General features: G+C 57.1%; 1 protein-coding gene across 30 annotated transcripts in view; it reads left to right on the top strand.

Moving 5' to 3' along the window:
- Nucleotides 1-15,321, top strand: part of PTPRD (protein tyrosine phosphatase receptor type D) — a 226,045-nt gene extending 210,724 nt beyond the window's left edge. For all 30 annotated transcript variants that reach the window (XM_032970552.2, XM_032970560.2, XM_032970556.2 and 27 more), the window contains 9 exons: nucleotides 4,001-4,120; nucleotides 4,342-4,496; nucleotides 4,946-5,231; nucleotides 5,775-5,953; nucleotides 7,396-7,522; nucleotides 8,173-8,298; nucleotides 8,788-8,942; nucleotides 9,331-9,466; nucleotides 10,303-15,321. In XM_032970552.2, the coding sequence (XP_032826443.1) occupies nucleotides 4,001-4,120; nucleotides 4,342-4,496; nucleotides 4,946-5,231; nucleotides 5,775-5,953; nucleotides 7,396-7,522; nucleotides 8,173-8,298; nucleotides 8,788-8,942; nucleotides 9,331-9,466; nucleotides 10,303-10,371 (1,353 nt within the window). In that variant the 3' untranslated portion in view covers nucleotides 10,372-15,321. The remainder of the gene's footprint in view (nucleotides 1-4,000; nucleotides 4,121-4,341; nucleotides 4,497-4,945; nucleotides 5,232-5,774; nucleotides 5,954-7,395; nucleotides 7,523-8,172; nucleotides 8,299-8,787; nucleotides 8,943-9,330; nucleotides 9,467-10,302) is intronic.
- The last annotated feature ends 8,053 nt before the right edge of the window (nucleotides 15,322-23,374 follow it).

Here is a 23,374-nt window from a genome sequence, read left to right on the forward strand (position 1 = left end):
AGGAGGAGGCTGTGGGGCCAGAGATCAGAGAGGGGTCGGGGCCACAGATGCAGACGAGTTGGGCGGACATGTCAATCAGAGCCCTTGCAAAGGAAGCCACGGGCTGCCACGGGCTGCCACGGGCTGCCACGGGCTGCCACGGGCTGGCCTCCCATGTCCGTGCCATAATGGGTATGCCAGAAAGGGGCAATGTCGCTGCGTGGTTTTACCCAATGAAGTAAACTTGGGTCTTGACGCCAGGCACAGTTGGCCCCCGCTCATTTTCGAATGAACGTCGCGGGCTCTTTGAAGCCCATCGCGGCGAAGACGGTACGTCGTCGTGTTTTGGGTTCGTACACCCGGATGTATGAACCAGGGCGGCCGCCAGATCCGCACCGCGAACCTCTCCGCAGCGAGCGGCGCAGCCGTCCGGGGTGCCCGCCTCCTTCCCCCCGGAACCACACCGCGCGCTTCCGGGCTGCGCCGCTGCGTCGTTCGGGACGCGACGTCCGACGTTTCGGACCCGGCAAGGAATTCTGAGGAAGGGAGCGCCCTTTCGGGTGACCCGTGGCGGTGAAACGTCGGACGTGGTTTCCGAAGCGACGCGTGGCACGGCCAGAAAACAGCAACGCCGGAGGGCGAATGCCAAACAATGATCCACGTAGCTCGTGCCATCGAAAACTCACTTCTTTATAACAGCTTTTTGTTTGTTCTCCTTCCCCACGCACCTTCGATTAGCACGTACAGTGAGAAAGAAGTTCAACATACATACACGCACATACACAGGCTTACACAGAGACCCATACACTCACACAGAGACCCATAGACTCACACAGGGACCCATAGACTCCCACAGAGACCTACAGACCCACACAGAGACCCATAGGCTCACACAGAGACCCATAGACTCCCACAGAGACCTACAGACTCACACAGAGACCCATAGACTCACACAGGGACCCATAAACTCACACAGAGACCACCGGTCTCTCAACCTCCCCAATCGCCATTTCCACCGCCGGCTTCTTCCTCGTCTCCATCGCGCCAACTGATTGACTTCGTCAAATTCATCATCTTTCGCCGGCCGTCGCTGGCGTCACCCGCCACCCCCGCCCGTCATTTCTCCCCATCATCGTCACCATCACCATCAATCACCGCCACCGCCTCTAATTACGTTTCCCATCAGTGCGGCGCTCTGGGAGAAGCTTTTAAATCTTTCATGTTTGCTCTTGATGTCCAATCATGGGGGTTTTTATTTTTTATTATCGAGTCGCCTCAGTCGGTTGCTGTCCCTCCTCCCCTCCCTCCCTCTCTCTCAACTTTTCTGTCCTGCGTTTCAAGTGCCCCCACTGGCCCCCTCCCCCATCCCCCTCCACCCTGCCCCCGCCCCCCTTCTCCGTTCCCTGCCGCGGACGGTCTCTGCCGGTGTCCGTATATTTATTTTAAACACCTGTCATTTACATACGCATTAAAATGGATGAGCCTCTCTATTTGCTCTCCGCTCCTATTCATATTTAATGCCTCCTCGCGCGGATAATAGCGTTGGCGTGACGGCGCTGCGGTGGCGCGTTCCCTGCGCAGCCGCCAGCCAATGGTGCCGTGCCACGCCGACGCGCGGTCACGGGCGTGAGGCCCACCGTGCCCGCTTTCCCCACCCGCGACCCCGTCCGCCACCCCGCGATGATCGCCCGCCCGTGTGATCGCGTGACCACGTGATGATGGAGCGCACTGTGTGAGCGTGTGACCGTGTGAATGCGTGCTTATCTGTTCGATTCTTTAATTCATTCATTCCATCTCTCTCTCTCTCCCTCTCGCTCCCTCTCCATCTTTTCAGATTCAGTGCCAGTCAGTGCTGTCTGAAAAGGCAAGCGCTGTGTGTTGTGCCCCCCCCCCCTCCTCTTGCCCACTCCTCTTCCTCCAACTCATCACCCTGCTCTTCCTGCACGAACGCTAATCACCTTCCCCCCCCCCCCTTCCCCCACCGCTCTCTCACCCAGCGTAGATTTTTGTGGTGCTGTGCTTTTTGGGTTGTGCCCGTGTGAAACGAATTCGGTTTCCGTTTCGCTCGCCCCTCCACGCCGAGACATTCTCCGGCAACCGAATCGAGCGTGTACCATGCTGCTATCGCGTCGGGCGTGTTTCGCTTGCTGGAAGGAGCGCACAGCACGTGGGGCGAAACGTCGGACATCGTAACAAACAACGCCACCACGACACAAAACAACCCGAGAACAGAGAGCTAGGGGAGCCCGGTCCCGCCAACCAGTACTAACGCACGCCGTGTGCAGTGGGACATCACGACGTCGTCCCTGTCTGTGTGTGCGTGCGTCTGCGCGTGTGTCCCTCCGATTGTCTCTGTCAGCGTCTCGAGCGTGCGTGGGGAGCGGCAGCGCCGCGGTTAGCGCTCCGCGTTACGAAACCCCGGCGACCCCAGTTTCGATCGCCGCTCACGGCGCTCACGGCGCTCGCCCAACACCGGTGACGATTATCTGAACCGGTCCTGGACCTCCCCTGGGTCGACTCAGTCGATTGGTGTCCAAACCGGTCACTTCCTGGGGGCAATTCGGCACGAACGGGGCGGTGCGCAAACGCCGGCACTCTGTTGCTCGTAGCAACTGGGCGTTGGTGAGCGCCCGCAGGCTGCTCGTGGCAATGCGTGTACCATGATGTCCTGCTGCCAGCAGAGGGAGGCAGGCAGGCAGGCAGCAGCAGCATGGGGATTATTTTTTCATTGGGTCCTCGAGTAGATTGAACAAAATCCATTTTGGTGAGTGTGCATTGGCAGCGGTGACACAAACACACGTAACCAAACAACGCGGCACTTTCACCAAGAGCACTGCCATCTATCTGCTGTGAAGGAGGACCATGTCCCGAAACGTCGCCTATTTTGTATGTTTAAATTTAGAGCTTTCGTGACTGCAGGAATTACTTTTGGCTCTTGCGGTAAAGTCAGCCACTTGATTTTCTTTCTACGTGACTTTACCGAAAAAAAACACAAAGCATTTTTTATATATATTGTGTATTTTATATATATTGTGTATTTTATATATAGTGTGTATTTTATATATTGTGTATTTTATATATTGTGTATTATATATTGTGTATTATATATTGTGTATTTAATATGTATTGTGTATTTTATATATTGTGTATTATATATTGTGTATTTTATATATTGTGTATTTTATATATATTTTGTGTATTTTTCACGTTAATGCAACAGCGTTATTCACAAACGCGTTGAGCCCAGCTCTGCTCGTTCCAATCGGATTACTCTTCCGATTATCACTTCGAGTACCCAACCCATCAGATTCAACGAAAAATAATATGGTAGGGGTCGGGGGAAGATCTCCATGTGTGCCACTGGACGGGAGGTGATGGGCAGGGCTTGGTGACATCATCGGCCGTGTCATGCCGGGTGTGGCTCGTTCGGAATGCAGGGACGTGGGGACGGCCGCCGTTTATGATTCGAAACGTCCAGTCGAGCGGTCAACTTTAATCGGCCAATCGACCGGGCGCTGAAATCGATGTCACGTTCCCAAGCTGCACAAAAATCCTTTCAGGTGACCTGGTGGACACGGCAGAGGGCAGGGCGTTCCGGTGCGACTGCCGCGTGAGTGTAGTGGTCATCGCACGGCAGTGAAACCGGGACGGCTGGTATTTAGCCTAATTCATCGCAGAACCAAAATTGTTGACCGGGCTGAGACCATCAACTCAATGTGCACTTGTTTAATCACAGTCCAGTCTTTGAGTCTCTGTGTGAGTCTATGGATCTCTGTGGACGTCTGTGGATCTCCACGTGATTAACCGTATCATGAACTTGTGACCGCACTGAGACCACCAACTCACCATCGCTAGAGATCCCAGTCACAAATCACAGATGGGCGGCTGAATCCCGAATTTACACTCAGCGTCTCGGCGTCTCTGACCTCCAAGCCAACCCGGCCACCGCTTCTGCCAGCTGACCCCCGTGCCCCCTGCACCCCCCCCCCCCGCCCACCCACCCCCTCGTGCCCCCCGGCAGGTGAAGTGTGACCAGTACTGGCCAGCGCGGGGCAGCGAGACGTACGGGCTGGTGCAAGTGTCCCTGGTGGACACCCTGGAGCTCGCCTCCTATGCCGTGCGCACCTTCACGCTGCACAAGGTACCGTCGCTCACCCACACCCTGATACACTCACCCACACCAGCCGTTGTTGCCTCCGTGCCCTTTCTCACCGTCGCCACGAAATCGCTGCATCGCGAGACCGCGGACGACGCATTACACGGATGCCTTCATCCAGCAGTGGAGAGAACGTGGCTGACGACCGCACGCACGATGACCAGTGACGACGACGATGTCGACGATGTCGACCCCCACCCCTCTAGAACGGCTCCAACGAGAAGCGCGAGGTGCGGCAGTTCCAGTTCACGGCGTGGCCGGACCACGGCGTCCCCGAGTACCCGACGCCCTTCCTGGCGTTCCTGCGGCGCGTCAAGGCCTGCAACCCGTCCGATGCGGGCCCCATGGTGGTGCACTGCAGGTGCTGCCCCCCCCCCCCCGCTCTCAACCCTCGCCATCCCCCATCCCCGGACCTACCCCCCGCCTCCTCCACCACCCCACCCCCCCGCCCCCCGTCCCAACACCTTCCCCGACCCGACAGCGTTGACCCCTCGCTTCAGGTTTTAGGGCCGCAGTCTTTCCCACTGTAGACCAAACCCAGACGCGATTCTCAGTCAGCCCGGGTCAATCTAAACTGCGCAGTTTTAGTTCACACACGATTCCTGCCACCCGCGGTGACGTCACCGCTGAACTCTTGCCCGCCCGCCCGCGCCAGCCAGCCAGCCAGCAAAACTTTTTTGTTCCAATCCCAGTACGAAACCGCACTGCGGAGAGGGGGGGGGGGGTGGACGGACCCTCACCTTCGGCCTTTGTTTCTGTCCGCCCCCTCTCTCTCACTCTGGGCTCGTCGCGCGCTTGTGTGTTCCGCAGCGCCGGCGTGGGCCGCACGGGCTGCTTCGTCGTGCTGGACGCCACCCTGGAGCGCCTGCGCTCGGAGCGCACGGCGGACGTGTACGGCTTCGTCACGTGCCTGCGCTCGCAGCGCAACTACACGGTGCAGACGGAGGAGCAGTACGTGTTCGTGCACGAGGCGCTGCTCGAGGCAGCGACGGCGGGCCCCACCGAGGTGCCGGCGCGCACGCTCTACGCGCACCTGCAGCAGCTGGGCACGGCGGAGCCCGGCGAGAACACCACGCGCATGCAGCTCGAGTTCCGGGTGAGTCCCGACGTCCGTTGTTCGGGAGTCCGTCCGTCTAAAAGCGGCGCGGGAGGAGGGCGCCCACGATAAGCCTCGTGAATACGAAGCGATGTGAACGAAACCTTAGGGCAAAGCTGTGATACTGCTGGGGACTCACTCTAAAGACAACCGGACACACTGATCGAAGCGTAGCCCCATCGTTGCCTCCACGGCAGAGGCGCTATCCGAGCCTCAGTGTCAGGCCGCGACCCACGATCACACTGCTTCCTGCACACACGGCGCGAGCTCTGCCGTCGTGGTCACGACTCCAACACATCCGAGGACAAACCCTCGGATGTGTTTGAGCAGCACAGAATCCTTTGCACGTGCATGATTTTTCTTCCCCGATTTAGACGTGTCCGCAGCGGTTATTCCCGGGCTCCACGGCATCGTCGACGAACCCGTCGTGTGGGCCTGCCGCTCCCGAAGCGAGGTCGCGACCTTTACCCCCCTCGCGCGCGAGAGTTCGTGGCCTGACCCCGCGATGTACGCTCGCTCTCCTGCGTGCGTGCGTGCGTGCAGCGGTTGGCGCTCGGCAAGTCGAGCCCGTCGCGCTTCATCAGCGCCAACCTGCCGTGCAACAAGTTCAAGAACCGGCTGGTGAACGTGATGCCGTACGAGGCGACGCGCGTGCCGCTGCAGCCGATCCGCGGCGTCGAGGGCTCCGACTACATCAACGCCAGCTTCGTCGACGGATACCGGTACGCGCCGCCAGCCAGCCGCCCACCCGCTAAGCCCACACACCGGTGCCTCTGCGGCCGGTGTTTGTGCCACACTCTGTACCGGCACCTCCGCGGCCGGTACACGGCGCTCGAAACTGGGGTCGCCGGGGTTTCGTAACGCAGAGCGCTAACCGCGGCGCTGCCGCTCCCCACGCACGCTCGAGACGCTGACAGAGACAATCGGAGGGACACAACGCGCAGACGCACGCACACACAGACAGGGACGACGTCGTGATGTCCCACTGCACACGGCGTGCGTTAGTACTGGCTGGCGGGACCGGGCTCCCCTAGCTCTCTGTTCTCGGGTTGTTTTGTGTCGTGGTGGCGTTGTTTGTTACGATGTCCGACGTTTCGCCCCACGTGCTGTGCGCTCCTTCCAGCAAGCGGAACATTTCTTGAAAACTGCTTTTTGTGTTTAGTTTGTTGTCCTTCCCCCGCGTCTCCGATTGGAATGGTTGGCTACGTAAGGCGCGAAAGAAGTTCAACGTACATAGGACAGACTAATTCCCCAGGCCTCTCGTGCAGTTGTGACTACACTGTTTCTCTTGAGTTCTCACCTCTGGTTGAACAAAATGATGTTGAACTAAACTAGGCTATCGCTACCTCTACCTTCCTGGCCTCTGTGTGTGTGTGCCATAAAGAAGTGTTATTGCCCGAAACGACGCGTCTAAGGCCACCGCGTTGTTGACGAATGCGCCAACAACGCGGCGGCAGCTGCCGGCAAGTTGCCGGCAAGCCGGTAGCTGCCACCGGGCCACGTGCCAGGGTAACCTCCGGCCAGCCGACGGCAACGCCATCCGCTGGACTCGTGCTGTGAGCCTACTGGACATTGAACGGTTGTCGTATTCCATCAATCACAGAATCGCCCTCCCGCCATTCATTGGAAATGCAATTCCGCCGATCGGCCACGAGATCGCCCGTCACGGCAAGTCCCCGAGCGCCGACGGTTCCTCGTTTGACGCGGCAGTCTGGCGTGCTCGTGAAGCAAAACACGCTTCCGGTGAGGAATTGCCGCGGACTCGGTCGCACTGGCGCTGCGTAGTCGGCCCCGCGGACGTCCCGAGGCTGCGTGACAAACGACCGAGATGAGGGCACGGCCACCGCGTGCTTTATCGTTCCCCCATGCCGCATCACTGTTATTAACGGCGTGCGGTCCGCGTTCGTGAAAAAAAAAGTGCTCCCGGTTGCCCTGGATGAAAAGAGGTGGTGCGCGTGTCCTTGCCCATTCCTGGCCCAGCTTGGCTCGCCAACTCAACGGGCACTTTGAAGGTGTTGTATTTTAATGAAGAAATAAACACCAACAATCGCGCCACGGTTCTGGGCTAGGGATCGTGGGAATTGGCCAATGGGGCCGCTGCAGCGTACTGACGCGCGCGTACTTGCGTGCGTGCGGGTGTGCACGTGTACGCACGTGAGCGCAGGCAGCAGGCAGCGTACATCGCCACGCAGGGTCCGATGGCTGAGACGACGGAGGACTTCTGGAGGATGCTGTGGGAGCACAACTCCACCATCGTGGTGATGCTCACCAAGCTGCGCGAGATGGGACGGGTGCGGCGCGCACGCACACACACACGGACAATCAAGCACGCACACAAAGACACAACAACAACAACAACAGCAGCTGACATCACCATCCCGCTTGTGCTACGTGAAGTGAGGAAGGCTCGCTGCTGGCAGGGCGTCATGGCACTGACCAAGGTGCCATGGTTTGACTCACTGAGATGACCGGCAGATGCAGCACCTGTGCCCCCTACTGTGCCAACTTGCTGCGTTTTGGCCCCCTAGGGCTCCGCTCGTTGTTTAGAGAATCGCTCCTCAGCTCTCTGTCACACTTAGATAGAAACACAATCATATACTCGTCTGAACGCACGGGTATACAAGCACACAAACAACACACGTGCACACTCACTCACGTCATGATAAATGGCAATTCAGACATTGAGGCAAGGTTAGGGTTTTTTTCCGTAGCTGCTATACATCTTTGTGACTGATGTGGGCAGTTGCTTATACATCAATAACATTCCGTGTATCGCGTGTGTCCCCGTGTGTCCCCCGTGTGTCCCAAATGTGTCCCCGTGTGTCCTCGTGTTTGTCCCCTGTGTCCCTTGTGTATCGCGTGTGTCCCCCATGTGTCCCTCGTGTGCCCGCCGTGTGCCCGCCGTGTGCCCGCCGTGTGTCCTCGCGTGTCCCGAGCGCAGGAGAAGTGCCACCAGTACTGGCCGGCGGAGCGCTCGGCGCGCTACCAGTACTTCGTGGTGGACCCCATGGCCGAGTACAACATGCCGCAGTACATCCTGCGCGAGTTCAAGGTCACCGACGCCAGGGTGAGTAGGAGCTTTCATTCTGCCTGCGCGCCCGTGTGCCCACGCTCCTGCGCACTCACGCATCCGTGTGTCCATGCATCCGTGTGGCCATGCATCCGTGTGTCCATGCATCCGTGTGTCCATGCATCCGTGTGTCCATGCATCCGTGTGGCCATGCATCCGTGTGTCCATGCATCCGTGTGTCCATGCATCCGTGTGTCCATGCATCCGTGTGGCCATGCATCCGTGTGTCCATGCATCCGTGTGTCCATGCATCCGTGTGTCCATGCATCCGTGCGTCCATGCATCCGTGCGTCCATGCATCCATGTGTCCATGCATCCGTGTTGCCGCGCATCCGTGTTGCCATATTCCTGGCTGTCTATGTTCGTTTACCGAATTTATTCCCCAAATTCGTGACCTGTTGTGTACCCGACCACATGACTGCACGTGTGCCTGACCGGCTGTCTTGGCCGACTGTCTTGACCATGTCTGTCGGTCGCCGTGCGCAGGACGGGCAGTCCCGCACCGTGCGCCAGTTCCAGTTCACGGACTGGCCCGAGCAGGGCGTGCCCAAGTCGGGCGAGGGCTTCATCGACTTCATCGGTCAGGTGCACAAGACCAAGGAGCAGTTTGGCCAGGACGGGCCCATCACCGTGCACTGCAGGTGACCCTCGTCGGCAGTACCGCCACCGACTCACCCGCTCGCCCGCCACTGACTCGCCTACCGACTTCCCCACCGACTCGCCCGCTCGCCCGCTCACACTTCACCACACCTGCTCTCCTGCACTCCGAAGCCCATTCGGCCACCCTCGGTCACCCATTCTGTCACCCGCTCAGCCACACTCCACCAATCTCCACACAGCCCACAATGGCCACGCGTCAACCGCAATGCCCCCGTGTGCCCTTCCCTCCATAACTCCCTCCCTCTATTCCCACTTCCTCCATGCTCCCTCCCCCCTCCTCCTCCTCCTCCCCCTGATCCGCCACTCCCCCTTCCTCCCCCTGCTACTCCCTGCTCCCCACCAACCCCTGCTTCCCCCCCCCCCCTGCAGTGCGGGCGTGGGCCGGACGGGCGTGTTCATCACGCTGAGCATCGTGCTGGAGCGCATGCGCTACGAGGGCGTGGTGGACGTGTTCCAGACGGTGAAGATGCTGCGCACGCAGAGGCCGGCAGCCGTCCAGACGGAGGTGACTCGCGCACAGAGACACGGAAACACAGAGGCGTACACGCAGAGACACCGAAGGCACACGACACAGAGACATGGATACACAGAACAACACACACATACAGACACGGAAACACACAGGCATCCACAGAGATACGGGAGACACGCACACATATGGAAACACAGAGACGCACACATAGAGACTTGAGAGACACACACAAAGACACGAAAACACAGATACATACAGACAGAGATACGAGAGACACACACACGCAAAGACACGGAAACAGACACACGCAAAGGCACGGAAACAGACACACACAGAGACACGAGAAACACACACAGACACAGAAACACAGAGACACACACACACACACTTCCTGTGACCCTGTGAACTTACCCATGACTCAGTGACCTGTCTCACCTGTGCCCCTGTGACCGTGTTACCTCTCTCATGTGAGTCTGTCATTTGTCACCTGTGACCCCCATGACCTTTTCAGCAGTCACTTTGCACCTCTTACCTGTGGCCCTATAACCCTGTGGACCTCTTGACACTGCCACTCGTGACCCATTGATCTATCCACCTGTGACCCGTCTCCTGTGACCCACCGACCTGTCACCTTTAACCCCATGACGTGAAGGGACGGGCGCTGCCGTGCATCCCGGTTGAGCCCCCCAAAAAATGTTGCAGGCGTTGTTTAAGCGGACTCGGAGACGCGGGCCACGCTTGCACTAACTTGGCTTTGAGGACGGGCCGTTGCCCGAACCGTCGTCCGTCACAATACTGTTCCGCTTTGGCGTGGCGCGGTTGACGGACGAGTGCTGAGTCGTCGTCATCATTGTTGTTCGCCGTTTCAGGATCAGTACCAGCTCTGCTACCGCGCCGCACTCGAGTACCTGGGCAGCTTCGACCACTATGCAACATAAAGGCCGCGTCGCCACGGCGACCCCACTTACAAGCCTCCTGATTGGCCAAACGGTAAAACTTGAACCCGAGCCCTTCCTCCTCCTCGTCCTCCTCCTCGTTCTCATCCTCCTCGTCGTCGTCCAATCAAAAATTGAGGCCCCCGTTTCCGGCGCAGTGTGGACCTCGGATTTTCCTCGCCCCGGGCGGCGAGGGCGAGAAGACAGGCAGCGCTGGTGAGCACGGGCCGACTCTATCGAACCGCTCGCTCGCCCACCCGCTCGCCCGCCCGCTCGCTCACCCGTCCACCCGCCTGACCACTCGCTCGCCCGCCACCAACTCTCACCCGTGCCCCCCCCCCCCCGTCTGCTGAGAACTCTTGGCGATGTGCCCTTGTACAGAGCAGAAAGAGACGAAGCTATTTTGTACGAAAGAACGGAACACTGGGGGAAGAAGGGGAGGGGCGGATGGGGGGCGGTGGTGGGGGGTGAGGAGGGGGGCGGAGGAGGAGGAGAAGAACTGGCGTCATTAACGCTGCACTCGGTCTGGACTTCGGCACCAGTTTGGGGGGGGGGGGGGGTGGCGGTGGGATTTAGAAGCGAATATTCAAAAGAACGAAAAATCGGAGTTGCAATTTTGTGGAAGCAACAAGAAGCAATGGCAGCAATGGCGGAACGAGAGTCGAGTCCCCGTGAACACAGCAGGACCACGCTTTCCTGTCGGCGAGCCGGGGAACCCCCCCTCCCCCCGCCACGAACGGTATGGTCCGAGAGCACCTTGCCAAGACCACCGCCCTCCACACCCTCCTGCCCCCCCCCCCCACTCCACTAAACCCCCCACCCCACTGACCCCCCCCCCCGCCTCCCAATCTCCCGGCACCCGATTGGATGCAGCGATTCTTCGCGCTGCCAAGTCTGGAAATGAAAATCAACGGGCGACCGCTAAACGATTGAAATTATTTTCTCCTTCTTTCCTTTTTTTAATGTACATTATTATTATAACCAGCCTGTGCTTTTTATTATTGAGAGAGATAAGTAACACGAAAAATGTAAATTTTTAAAGAGGGAAACTCTGTAAGTACACTTTTCCGCGTAGCATCGCCGGAGTGATGAGTTGGAGGTGGAGGGTTTGTGCGTGGTATGTATGGGGTGGGGGTAAGAGGTGGGTAAGGGGGGGGAGGTGGGGGGGGGGCAGGGTTGGTTCGTTAAGTCCCTGTGCCTGTGCGTGCGTTCACTAGGGAATAGAATTCCCCGCAGTGTGGGGCGGGGGTGATTTGGTCTCGGGAGGGGGGTTGGGGTGGGTTAGGGGGGGGGGGTCATTCCTGGATGCACATTTTTTCCCGTGCAATTCATCGTAGCTGCCTCTTGTCGAGAGACGGACGCGCGACTCCCGCGCTCTACCCGACCGGTGCATCCGCCACCACCACCACGCTGCGCTGAACACTCAACGACAACACACAAGCGGTCCCTTTTTTTTATCGTTTTATTTTTGTCATTTTGTTACGGTAATTAAGGTGCCCCCCCCTCCCCCTTACCTTTTAATCATGCAATTATGATCGACGTCGCCATCGTTAATTTTTTTTTTTATCGTTAAACGTCGTCGCTGTCGTCGTTATCGTTTCTCCATTCGTACGGGGGACTCGGGTTAAGGAATTGGGTGTACAGTGACTCGGGGCCCACGTGGGTTCACTCTGCAAAGGTTCGTCGTGGCCGTGGGGAGGTGGGGAGGAGGCCCTCGCGAGTTGCGGGCCACTGCGTCGCGTTGCGGGGCCTCGTACGACCCGGTGGGAGGAGGACGGGCCCTGTGCGTGCGAACCAAACACACCGCAACACCGAGTCACCTCCCCGGCGTGAGGCCAGGCCACTCCATCCTCCCGATAACCACGCCGCCGTCGTTTCTTGGTGCCGGCGGGAGGGGGTGCTACGGTCCCGACAAATCTTCTCGACCGCACGCGGCACCCGCACCGCAACCACCGCCAACCATCGCCACCACCGTCAATCCCCCAGTCACACCATCACCACGAGCCGCGCCGACGTCCGGAGTGGTCTCGCGCCAGGCCCGTGTAAGCCCTGCGTGTGTATAATCGCGTGCAACAACAAACAAAATTAAGTTTGTATTTTTATTTCATATCTCTCTCGCTCCCTTTATTTTTGTACTCGAAATGCTTCGCGCTGAGATTTCGTTCGCGGCAATATTAGCGGGCTACGCTTCTTACTTTTGGAGATTTCCGCGGTCGTATTGGCCTTGCCGCCGGTGGGCCGATGACCCCGATCGGTGGTCCTGCGGTTGCCGGGAGGAGTTTTTGACGTCGCGAGCCACAGCCGGGGGGGTCGCCACCCGCAGCCGGGGGGTCACCCCCCACATCCGGGGGGGTCGCCCGTCGCGTGACCCAGAGAGGTCACCTCGCAGCCCTGGAGCGTGGCCTTGTGGGGGGGGGTGGGGTTGGGGGGGGATGTTTGGGGGGGGGAACATTAACAAACTCAGGGGTGGTGCACAACACGGTCGGAGTGACACAAGCCTGACACACACGTTGAAGTGTTGAACAGAGTGAGTCAATCAAACAACACCCGGCTGTCGCCCCCCTCATGTGTTCTGTATGAAGCTCTGGAACTTATTAACAATTTATATGTTGGGGAGTGTAGTGCTGTGTCCCCTCCAGCCCCCTCCATACCCCCATGCTACAGGGCTGTGGTCTAGGGAAGCAACCCTCGGGGCCCATAGGCCATGCCTTGGGGGATGGAGGGGGGGGGGGGGGCTTGGCATGTGCCCACTGGGCTTTTATCGCCGAGGCTAATGGGATTGAAGAGGTCAGGGTGATGATGCGAACAGAGGGCACCAGTTCAGTCTCCCGGGGCGGCAGTTGATACCATGGCCCAAGTTTCTTAATTACCCCCCCCCCCCCCTCTGTCTCACCGCCACCTCCTCTATCCTCCCATAAGTTGTAGATATAGATGCAACCACAGTTATTCGATCGGCAGGTCGCGTATGGTGGGGTAAAGTGTGGGTACTCCCACCTCGTCTTTAAAGACGGTTTGGCCATCGCGGAAGAGGAGGCCAAACACACTCTCTCGTTGGGGGGGGTGGGGTGTGGGGGTGCTGTCTTGAGCTCCCTCTCTAGTGGAGGCCTCTTCCGCCAGCCAGTCGCATGAGCAAGGCAAATCGCAGGGCTCCGCCTTCACCTTCTACCTGTGTGTGCGTGTTTTTGTCCGGAGTTTGCGAGCGCCACTCGCTCGCTCCGCGTATTAACCACTCGTGCCAAAAGAACAGGAACTCGTCTTGCGTGCGTGCGTGCGCGCGCTCGCTGCGCCTCGAGGAATCGAGACACAACGCAGAGCTGGGACCCGCCATCCGTTCCACCACAGGCCCAAACACCCCCCGGCGGGTTTCTCCGTTGGCGCTTGGTCTGTTGGCAACGACTGCAATAAAAAAACCCACAACAGTACACCGGCACTAGATCTTGCTACACATCACAAGCCGATGCCAAGTTTTTGGACTCTTAGGGTGGAACCTGGACCAGGTGACGACCCCACGCAGAGCGGGTCGCGATGTTAACTCGTTTGTCAAGTCGGGTTTAGGCCTACTCACTGACCCCTGACCCTAGCCGACCAGACAACCAGCCGTGAGCAGCAAGCCCCACTCCCGACCGGAGCTCCACCCTAACTCTACATTCATCAATTCGCCTGACGTCGCCGTTTCACCGTCGCTCCGTTGTCACGTCCGGCGTCCGGAGAACCCACAGCTCCAGCAGCGGTGCTGAGTTCCTCGCTCGGGGGTGGTGGGCGGGCAGAGCCCCTGCCAGGGTACCCCCCCCCCCCACCCCCCGCCCACCGAGCCAGGACTCATTCAAAGTAGTTTTCTACGGGAAATCGATGGTCAGGGTCTCAAGATGGAGGGGAGGGGATGGGGGCGACAATGCCCCCCCCCTACACCCCCCATACCCACCCCCTTGTTGGTTCCACCGTTGAATCTCAGAGGCCGTGCCGCAGTTATGGTGGCGGCGGTGGCTGGCCCGGCTGCGTGGTGTTGGCCGCGAATCGGGTTGACCCCCCGAGCGATAACCGCCCCAACCCCCCCCCCCCCCCCCAGTCCGTGCAGCCGCGGTGGAGATGTAGGTGCCAAACCGGCGGTGATCCGGTACGGCGCGGACGTTCGGCTGGCGCAGGTACCAAGCCGCGCTCGGGCTGCGACGCGGCGGGTTCCGGAAGGGGGAAAACGTCGCTCGATCGCGTGGGTTTTTCGCGGTCGCGCCACACGCGCATTTATCGGCGAGGGGGCGGTGGGGGGGGGTCCGGTTTTGGGAGAGGGTCATGCTGCCCAACCGACGTTTCGGTCCCCACCCCCCTGGGAGCTTCTTCGGAGCCCCCGGCTAATTCTGCGCGAAGATACCGCCGGGGCACCAGCAACCCCTGCGGTTGAGACGTGCCCATCGTCTGCTGGGTGAAAATTCAGGGTTCTGACCTTTCTGACCTGGGCCCAGTGGCCTGTGTCAGATGAAGTGGGGGGTGGCAGGGGTCGGGGGCTTTGGATTTGTCCAGCGGGGGCGGGCAGGGGATACGTACGGGGTTGGGGGTTTGGTCTGCGAGGGGGTAGACCATGGGGGTCGCGGTGGGGACTGCGGGGATGGATGTCTGCCGCACGGGTCATTCCCTCTTCGTACCCCTGCCACCGGCAAGGCCTCTGACGCCGTCTGACTCCTCGCCTCCGTCGCTGCGTGCCATGCGTCCGATCATGATTATAACGATTATTATTATAATGATTCAGTTTTTTGTATAAGGGACGAATCGTTTTTTGTTTCTGGTATCAATATCGGTTCCGTTTATATTCACGACGAGTACCTCTTAGACAGGTATATTTTACCCTGATCATCTCTCTATTTTTTTTATTTTAGATTTGCGCTATCCCTCTCTCTCTCGCGTACAAGTGTTTATTTGTTAGCCAAATATTCTAATAAAGCCCGAGGTGTTAACATCTCCCCACCGGCTCCCGTCTGCCTCTTCGTCCCTGTGCATGGCAAACGCGCCACGCACCGGCACTGTGTCAGGTGTGTGCGGTGTCACTGTGTGAGGTGTCACTGTGTGAGGTGTCACTGTGTGAGGTGTCACTGTGTGAGGTGTCACTGTGTGAGGTGTCACTGTGTGAGGTGTCACTGTGTCAGGTGTGTGAGGTGTCACTGTGTGAGGTGTGTGCGGTGTCACTGTGTGAGGTGTCACTGTGTGCGGTGTCACTGTGTGAGGTGTCACTGTGTGAGGTGTCACTGTTTGAGGTGAGGTGTCACTGTGTGAGGTGTCACTGTGTGAGGTGTCACTATGTGAGGTGTCACTGTGTGAGGTGTCACTGTGTGAGGTGTCACTGTGTGAGGTGTCACTGTGTGAGGTGTGTGAGGTGTCACTGTGTGAGGTGTGTGAGGTGTCACTGTGTGAGGTGTCACTGTGTGAGGTGTCACTGTTTGAGGTGTGTGAGGTGTCACTGTGTGAGGTGTCACTGTGTGAGGTATGTGAGGTGTCACTCTGTGAGGTGTCACTGTGTGAGGTGTGTGAGGTGTCACTGTGTGCGGTGTCACTGTGTGAGGTGTCACTGTGTGAGGTGTCACTGTGTGAGGTGTCACTGTGTGAGGTGTGTGAGGTGTCACTGTGTGAGGTGTCACTGTGTGAGGTGTGTGAGGTGTCACTGTGTGAGGTGTGTGAGGTGTCACTCTGTGAGGTGTGTGAGGTGTCACTCTGTGAGATGTGTGAGGTGTCACTGTGTGAGGTGTCACTGTGTGAGGTGTCACTGTGTGAGGTGTCACTGTGTGAGGTGTCACTGTGTGAGGTGTATGAGGTGTCACTCTGTGAGATGTGTGAGGTATCACTGTGTGAGGTGTGTGAGGTGTCACTCTGTGAGATGTGTGAGGTGTCACTGTGTGAGGTGTCACTGTGTGAGGTGTCACTGTGTGAGGTGTCACTGTGTGAGGTGTATGAGGTGTCACTCTGTGAGATGTGTGAGGTATCACTGTGTGAGGTGTGTGAGGTGTCACTGTGTGAGGTGTCACTGTGTGAGGTGTGTGAGGTGTGTGAGGTGTCACTGTGTGAGGTGTGTGAGGTGTGTGAGGTGTCACTGTGTGTGGTGTGTGAGGTGTCACTCTGTGAGGTGTCACTGTGTGAGGTGTCACTGTGTGAGGTGTCACTGTGTGAGGTGTGGCGGTGTCACTGTGTGAGGTGTGTGAGGTGTCACTGTGTGAGGTGTCACTCTGTGAGGTGTCACTGTGTGAGGTGTCACTGTGTGAGGTGTGTGAGGTGTGTGAGGTGTGTGAGGTGTCACTGTGTGAAGTGTGTGAGGTGTCACTGTGTGAGGTGTGTGAGGTGTCACTGTGTCAGGTGTGTGAGGTGTCACTGTGTGAGGTGTGTGAGGTGTCACTGTGTGAGGTGTCACTGTGTGAGGTGTCACTGTGTCAGGTGGGTGAACACATCACAGCTGAGAATCGGTAACAGGTGAGGTCACAGCACAGATATCTGGTCCCGTGACTGGTGAGGCATTGACTCACAGGAGTACAACGAGGGTGAGTCTTTGCAGGTGAAGTCACAATACCTGACACCTGCACAGGTGACTTGACCTTACCTGACCGGTACCTGCCTCACGAGTTCAACTAAAATCTCAAGAACATGTGCTCCGTTGATTTTTTTTACGTGAAAATAAGTTGAGAAATTACTCCGCGAGCCCATCAAGAGACTCGACACCATTGGTTGTTGTCGGTTTAACGAATCCTGAATTTTCGGAATTGTTGGGTTTTGTAGCGGTGGTGCAGTGGTTAGCGCACCGTGGAACTGTTTCACAAAGTCGGCACACCTGCAGCCATCTGCCAAGGACTCATCCATCCAGAGCGGCGTTCTTCACGAATTTTCAGAGTTGGAATGGGGGGGGGGCATTTTCGCCGATAAGACATCATCAGTGTGAGGGCCGCCACACATTTGAAACCATTGGGGGAGGCTTGACAGCAGCACGATGATGATGATGATGGGGGTTGTCATCACCATTTGTTCATTGTCGGTGGGCGTCAGATCGCTCGAGGCCACCGGGTCACCGCCAGTGTCCCCCTGACCCAGAGAAACGGCCACGCAGCCTTGCACCACCCGTGACCCACCTGTAAAATGATGATCATGTCGAGTCTCACGTGTCGGCGTTTAACAAAAATCAAGAAGTGGCAGTAGCCAGGGGCGGTTTTTCCGACGATACCGACAATTGCCCGAGTTTTGGGGGTCCTCGACATACTCGGATGTCAGTCGGTTTCACGAGCGTCCGTACTCGTGGGGAGGAAGCCGGAGCAACTGGAGAAAACGCACGCGGTGCGAACGAGAGGGGGGCAACACTCACACACACACACGCACGCGCGCGCGTGCGGGTGGTACAGATGAAGATGAGTCCGCACCTTGCTGGACCGCCGACTCGTGGTGAGCCAGGACAACATGTGTGGCTCTCCTCCTCGACGCCCACGGGGGAGGGAGTTTCACACGACATACGTTCCGTGATCCACTAACCCTCGCCTGGCTTACAGGCGCGCGCGCTCCCATCCGCTCGGCTCGAACCCCAACCCCCAGCCTGCCCCCCTCCCCGGGTTTTTATTTTGTATTTTATGATGGATCGACTGAGCAGAATGTTATACAATTCATCTCGATGATCGATGCACAGTGAGCATATATTGGCACATCTCTGATCGGTGATATTGTCGGGTGTACGATTTTATCGCTATATAGGGGCTCCTCTACTTACGAACGAGTTAGATTCCAGAGGTATGTTCGTAAGTCGAATTGTTCGTAAGTCCAACTTTACTCCGGTCGATTCCAAACACGTTGTACGGCATGTACACTAAACACGTGGAATGGCTTTAAAAGTTGTATAATAATGTAGATGTTCTGCAGATGTAGATGCGACCACCGCCACCTATTGCACGGCAGCTAACTTACGAGTCTCGGGTCCGAACGGCAAACTGGACATACGGACCAGGTTTGTTCGTATCTCTGGAAGTTCGTAAGTCGAATGTTCGTACGTAGAGGAGTCCCTGGATTAAAGCTCACCTGCCCCCCCCCCACGCCTCACGCTTCATGCCATCACGCGCCGCCGCACACAGACCGCTTTGTGATCCATCATCGCTCGCCGTGATTTGATTGCGACCGCCTCTATGCTGGCATCGTGAAATACAATCTAAACCTAAATAAATATATAATCGGATATACTTGAAATAGTTTACTGTTTTTGTGTGTGTGTGTGTACAGACAGGGTCATTGTGTGTGTGTGTGCGTGTCTCTTGTGTTTCTATAAACACGACAATGTGTGTCGTACCACCCGTCTCATGAGAAAAACTGAAGTTAGCAGTGCCATTGAGCGCCACCCTCCCCCCTCCTTGCTGCTCGTGGGTTCGTCTCCGGGTCGTCGTGCCCAACGTCCTTGCCGGGCGGCGACGTCGCGCTCCGCGTGGTGGCCACCAGCGCGCAGTGGAGCTGTACACGTGGCACACGCGATGTGTGTGGGGGGGAGGTAGTAGATGCGTCCCAAAGGAACGGGCGCAGCGCGAAGCGAAATCGCACGCCTAAGACAGAGCCGCCGAGTAAAGGGCCGTCCATAAATGACGTCACGCACCTGGGGCGGGGGGGTCAGACATTTGTGACGATGTGTGAAGAGGGGGGGGGGGGGTTTGAGAAATGTGACGTCACGTAAAAATACGCACCTTTAGATAAATATAGAATTGTTATAACAACACTCCTACAACATCAGAGTGCAGCGCCACATTAAACACACGCTACAATGACAATAGTCTAAAGCGATTTGAAGCATATTTTATTTTCAAAATGGAAATGAGGTTGAGGGGGGGTAGTCTGACTTTTTGTGACGCCGTGTGACGTGGGTTGGGGGGGGTAAAAAATCGTTCAAAATCGCGTGACGTCATTATGGACGGCCCCTTAAACTTGGACGTGCGATTTGCACATACTTGCCGTACGCCAGAGAGAGAGATCATCACCTGCACCGCTTGGCATCAGGTCTTCCCCTACGTTCGTCTGCCCGTCTTTCAAAGGCGTTGCTTTGAATTGAAGTTAACTTAAAATTCGATAGGATGGATACAAATGTAAAGAGGAGATTTGAGCTGGTTAAGAAGGATCTTTATTTCCAAGACGGACTCACACCACGCGCACGTCGTCTGGGCTTTGATTGCTGAACGGCGTGCGGCGAATTTGTTTGGTGGGGTGGGGGGAGGGTAGGCGGTAGGGTTGTTGGTTCGACGCGACATCGCACAAACGGATCACGGCCACGAAGCGAGGTGAAAGCTGCGCTTTACTCTCCCTGGCGCCGTGTGTGCTCCTCTCCCTGCCCAGCACCACCTCCCTCCATCCCCACAGGCCTCTCGCCACGCCGGCATTCGGGAAAATTCGTCAAAACCCACGCTGACCAGCGCGGTGAAGTATGGTCGAAATGTACCACCACCATTCGCACAGGTACGGGGAGGGTAGAAGGGCCTCATTCAGCAGTGGACTGACAAAACAGGACCTCATCAATCGATACGAACGACACCATAACAGCGGTCATTCACAACCATTTGGTCATTGACAACCATTTGCCAGCCAGTGCACTGCTCTCTGCACGCTGCGTCGGCTATGCATCTACTGGATGTTGAACTCCTTTCGCACCGTGCTAATCGGAGGTGCGGTGGAGGAACGACAACAAACTAAACACAAAAAGCAGTTCTAAAGAAATTAGTTTTCAATGCATATCATTGGTGTGTGTGTGGTGGTATTTTGACCATACCTCCCCGCGCTCGTCAATTACGACCGCTGGGCGTTGGGGGGGCTGACCGGGAGAGGTTCCGATTTTGTTTTGATTGCCTGTGGCGCCACAGGTGAAAGCCCATCGGGCAATGAATGCCCCAATTTCCAATTGGGGGACCCCGGTTACCCCTCAGAAACCCCGGGTTTACAGAGGGACGCGTGAGCAAGTTCAAAAAACGGTGTTGCGTGCACACAGGTTCCGAGAGGCAGGGTCGTGCATCAAGTTTGGTGAAGGCAGCACCGGGGATTAAAGTGTGCGAGGCTGGGTAGAACCCTACGTAGCCCTACGCGCGTTGAACTTTTCTCGCGCCGTACGCAGCCGACCGCGCGAGTCGGAGGTGCGCCTCTCGTCCGCGAGGCATTGGGTGGCCCCGGTCGGTGAGATTGTTCCGCGACAATAAACAAGCCCGCGTTGATAACCCAAGGGGTCTCGCCGAGCGGAGCGATCAATGGGCGCGTGCGAGGAAAATCTGAGGTCCAAGGGTGAGTCACGGGAGGACGACAGTGGTGATTTGGTGGTGGTCCGAAACGTTGTCCCTCGCGAGATTTGGAGCCGCCACACGGAACATATGTATGTGTATGTATGTGTGTATATATATTCTGTCCGTCTGCTACAGCAGAGGTGTAGGGAATTCCAGCAAGACCTACATCTTTGCTTTATTGACCTGGTCAAGGCCTATGATACCATCAGTAGGCCTGGGCTCTGGGTTGTTCTTCGTGCTTTTGGAGTCCCTGACCCTCTGCTCACGATCATTAAGGACCTTCATGATGGTGAGCGGGCCCGGGTAAAACTACGTGGCCGGGAGTCAGAGCCATTCACTGTACACCTTGGGGTGCGACAGGGATGTCCTCTGGCTCCCACATTATTTAACATCTATTTTGGCCACATAGTTCGTGAAGCCTTCAATAGCTGTACCGGGGGAATCTCCATATGGTACAGATATAATGGGAGGCTGATCGATGCCCGGGTGCGGTCAAGGGATGGCTCCCTATTGCTCAACCACGTTATGTATGCTGATGATTTGGTAATAGCTGCTCATTCAGAGGAGGAGTTGGAGACGCTGCTGCTGAGACTGGAGCGTGCCACTAAGAGATGGGGCCTTACCATCAGCCCCACCAAAACTAAGCACCTGCCTGGGTATTTTGTACCATCGGACACTCCACCCCTACAACTCCCAATCGGTGATGGGGCAGTTGTGGAGAGAGTGGAGAGTTTCCCATACCTGGGCAGTGTGCTTATGGCCGGCTCCAATTTAACAGCAGAGGTCTCACTCCGAATCAGTCGAACAGCAATATATTTTCATCGGTTGCGTAACGCTGTGTGAAGCTACCTGGTCTGTCGCTCCGCACTAAGCTTCAGGTCTTCTCGGCCACGTTCATTCCCTCCCTTCTCTACGCTTGCGAAACGTGGACCCCCCTAATGGAACATCTTCGCCGATTAGAAACATTTAGGCTGGCCTGCCTACGAGCCTTCCTGGGTTTAACCCGACTGGATTATGTGAGGAGCTCACAAATCCTTGAAAGATCTGGGCAAGATCCCATCGGTGAGCTCCTCCGGCAGGCAAGGCTGCGTTGGCTGCGTCATGTAGCCCGCATGCCCAGCCACCGCATGCCGAAACAGCTTTTGTTCGGCCGGATCGAGGGGGCTAAACGGTCGCGGCACGGGCTAGAGAAGAGATGGAGTGATGTGGTACAGGAAGACGTGGAGCTGAGTGGACTTGCCGATGACTGGTACCAGCCGTGTCAAGATCGGCCTCTGTGGAGGAGGCTCGTGAAGGACGCTACTGGGCAGTTGGAGGCAGTCGCCCTCCAACAACAACGGAGGGCGGAGGAGCGACGCTCACAACAACGAGCGGAGCGCCGAGTGACTAGGGCACAGCAGGTTGGCACAGTAGGGGGCACAGGTGGTGCATCAACCAGTCATCTCAGTCAGTCGACCCGTGGCACCTGGGTCTGCCCCGTGACCTCCTGCCAGCGGGCGTTCGACACTTCACGTGGCCTCAAGGTGCACATGGCCTGGCACAAGCGTCGTGGTGACGTCACCGCCACTTAGTGTCGAATGGCGGTTGTTGTTGTTATATGTGGAACTTCTTTCGCACCTTACGTAGCCAACCGTTGCTAATCGGAGGTACGGGACAAGGACATCAAACTATGGGTCTCTGTATGAGTCTATGGGTCTCTGTGCGAGTCTACGGGTCTCTGTGTGAGTCTGTGAGTCTCTGTGTGAGTTTATGGGTCTCTGTGTGAGTCTGTGGGTCTCTGTGTGAGTCTATGGGTCTCTGTGTGTATGTGGGTCTCTGTGTGAGTCTATGGGTCTCTATGTGAGTCTGTAGGTCTCTGTGTGAGTCTGTAGGTCTCTGTGTGAGTCTATGGGTCTCTGTGTGGGTCTGTAGGTCTCTGTGGGAGTCTATGGGACTCTGTGTGAGTCTATGGGTCTCTGTGTGAGTCTATGGGTCTCTTTGTGAGCCTATATATCTCTGTGTGAGTCTGTAGGTCTCTGTGGGAGTCTATGGGTCTCTGTGTGAGTCTATGGGTCTCTGTGTGAGTCTACGACAACCTCATCAGTGATCGTAATAAACAATAGAATGTATCCAAGGAATGTTTCGCCGAGTCTCAAGGCTCGTAATTCAGGGGGGTCCTGCTGCCAGCGGATGTTTTTTTTGGAGGCAGTACCAGAAAAGAGATTTTTGGCTTCGCGATCGGAAGAGGAAACTGTCCCCCCGAAACACGAGGGCAGCTGACTCCCAGATGAATGCTCCGCACAGATAGATTCAATAATCCATTGCTCTACGTGGCATATCCTGGTCGTCACTTTGCCGAATCGTATCCCAGCCATCCCTGCCGTACAAGTACGCAACTAGCCAGGCTCAACCCCGCTTAGCTTGCAAGGTCTAACCAGGTGACACGCGCTGCCACGTGAAGCGAGAGAGAGAGACGTGAACCTGACAACCGAGACTCTCCCTCCAGGCAGAGTCGGCTGGGACCGGCGCGGTGAAGTATGGTCAAATGAGGCACAGCGGAGGTCACTGTCTGGCCGAATGCCATTCCAAACGGTCCTTACGCAGAATCACGAGGACTGGCCATCATCCTGCGTTAGTCGTGACCACCACGAGGCCCTGTTGAGGTGGGGTGGGGAGGGGGTGCGAGGAGAGGGAGGGGGGCTGAGGATTTTAATCCTCATCATGCGCTCTCTCCGAGTGATCACGGGACACGTCTGCTTCTTAAAGGGGCCACG

The sequence above is a fragment of the Petromyzon marinus genome, chromosome 44, assembly GCF_048934315.1.
Source record: "Petromyzon marinus isolate PM22_M1 ecotype Great Lakes invasive population chromosome 44, UKy_Petmar_22M1.pri1.0, whole genome shotgun sequence".
In the NCBI taxonomy this organism is placed as follows: Eukaryota; Metazoa; Chordata; class Hyperoartia; order Petromyzontiformes; family Petromyzontidae; genus Petromyzon; species Petromyzon marinus.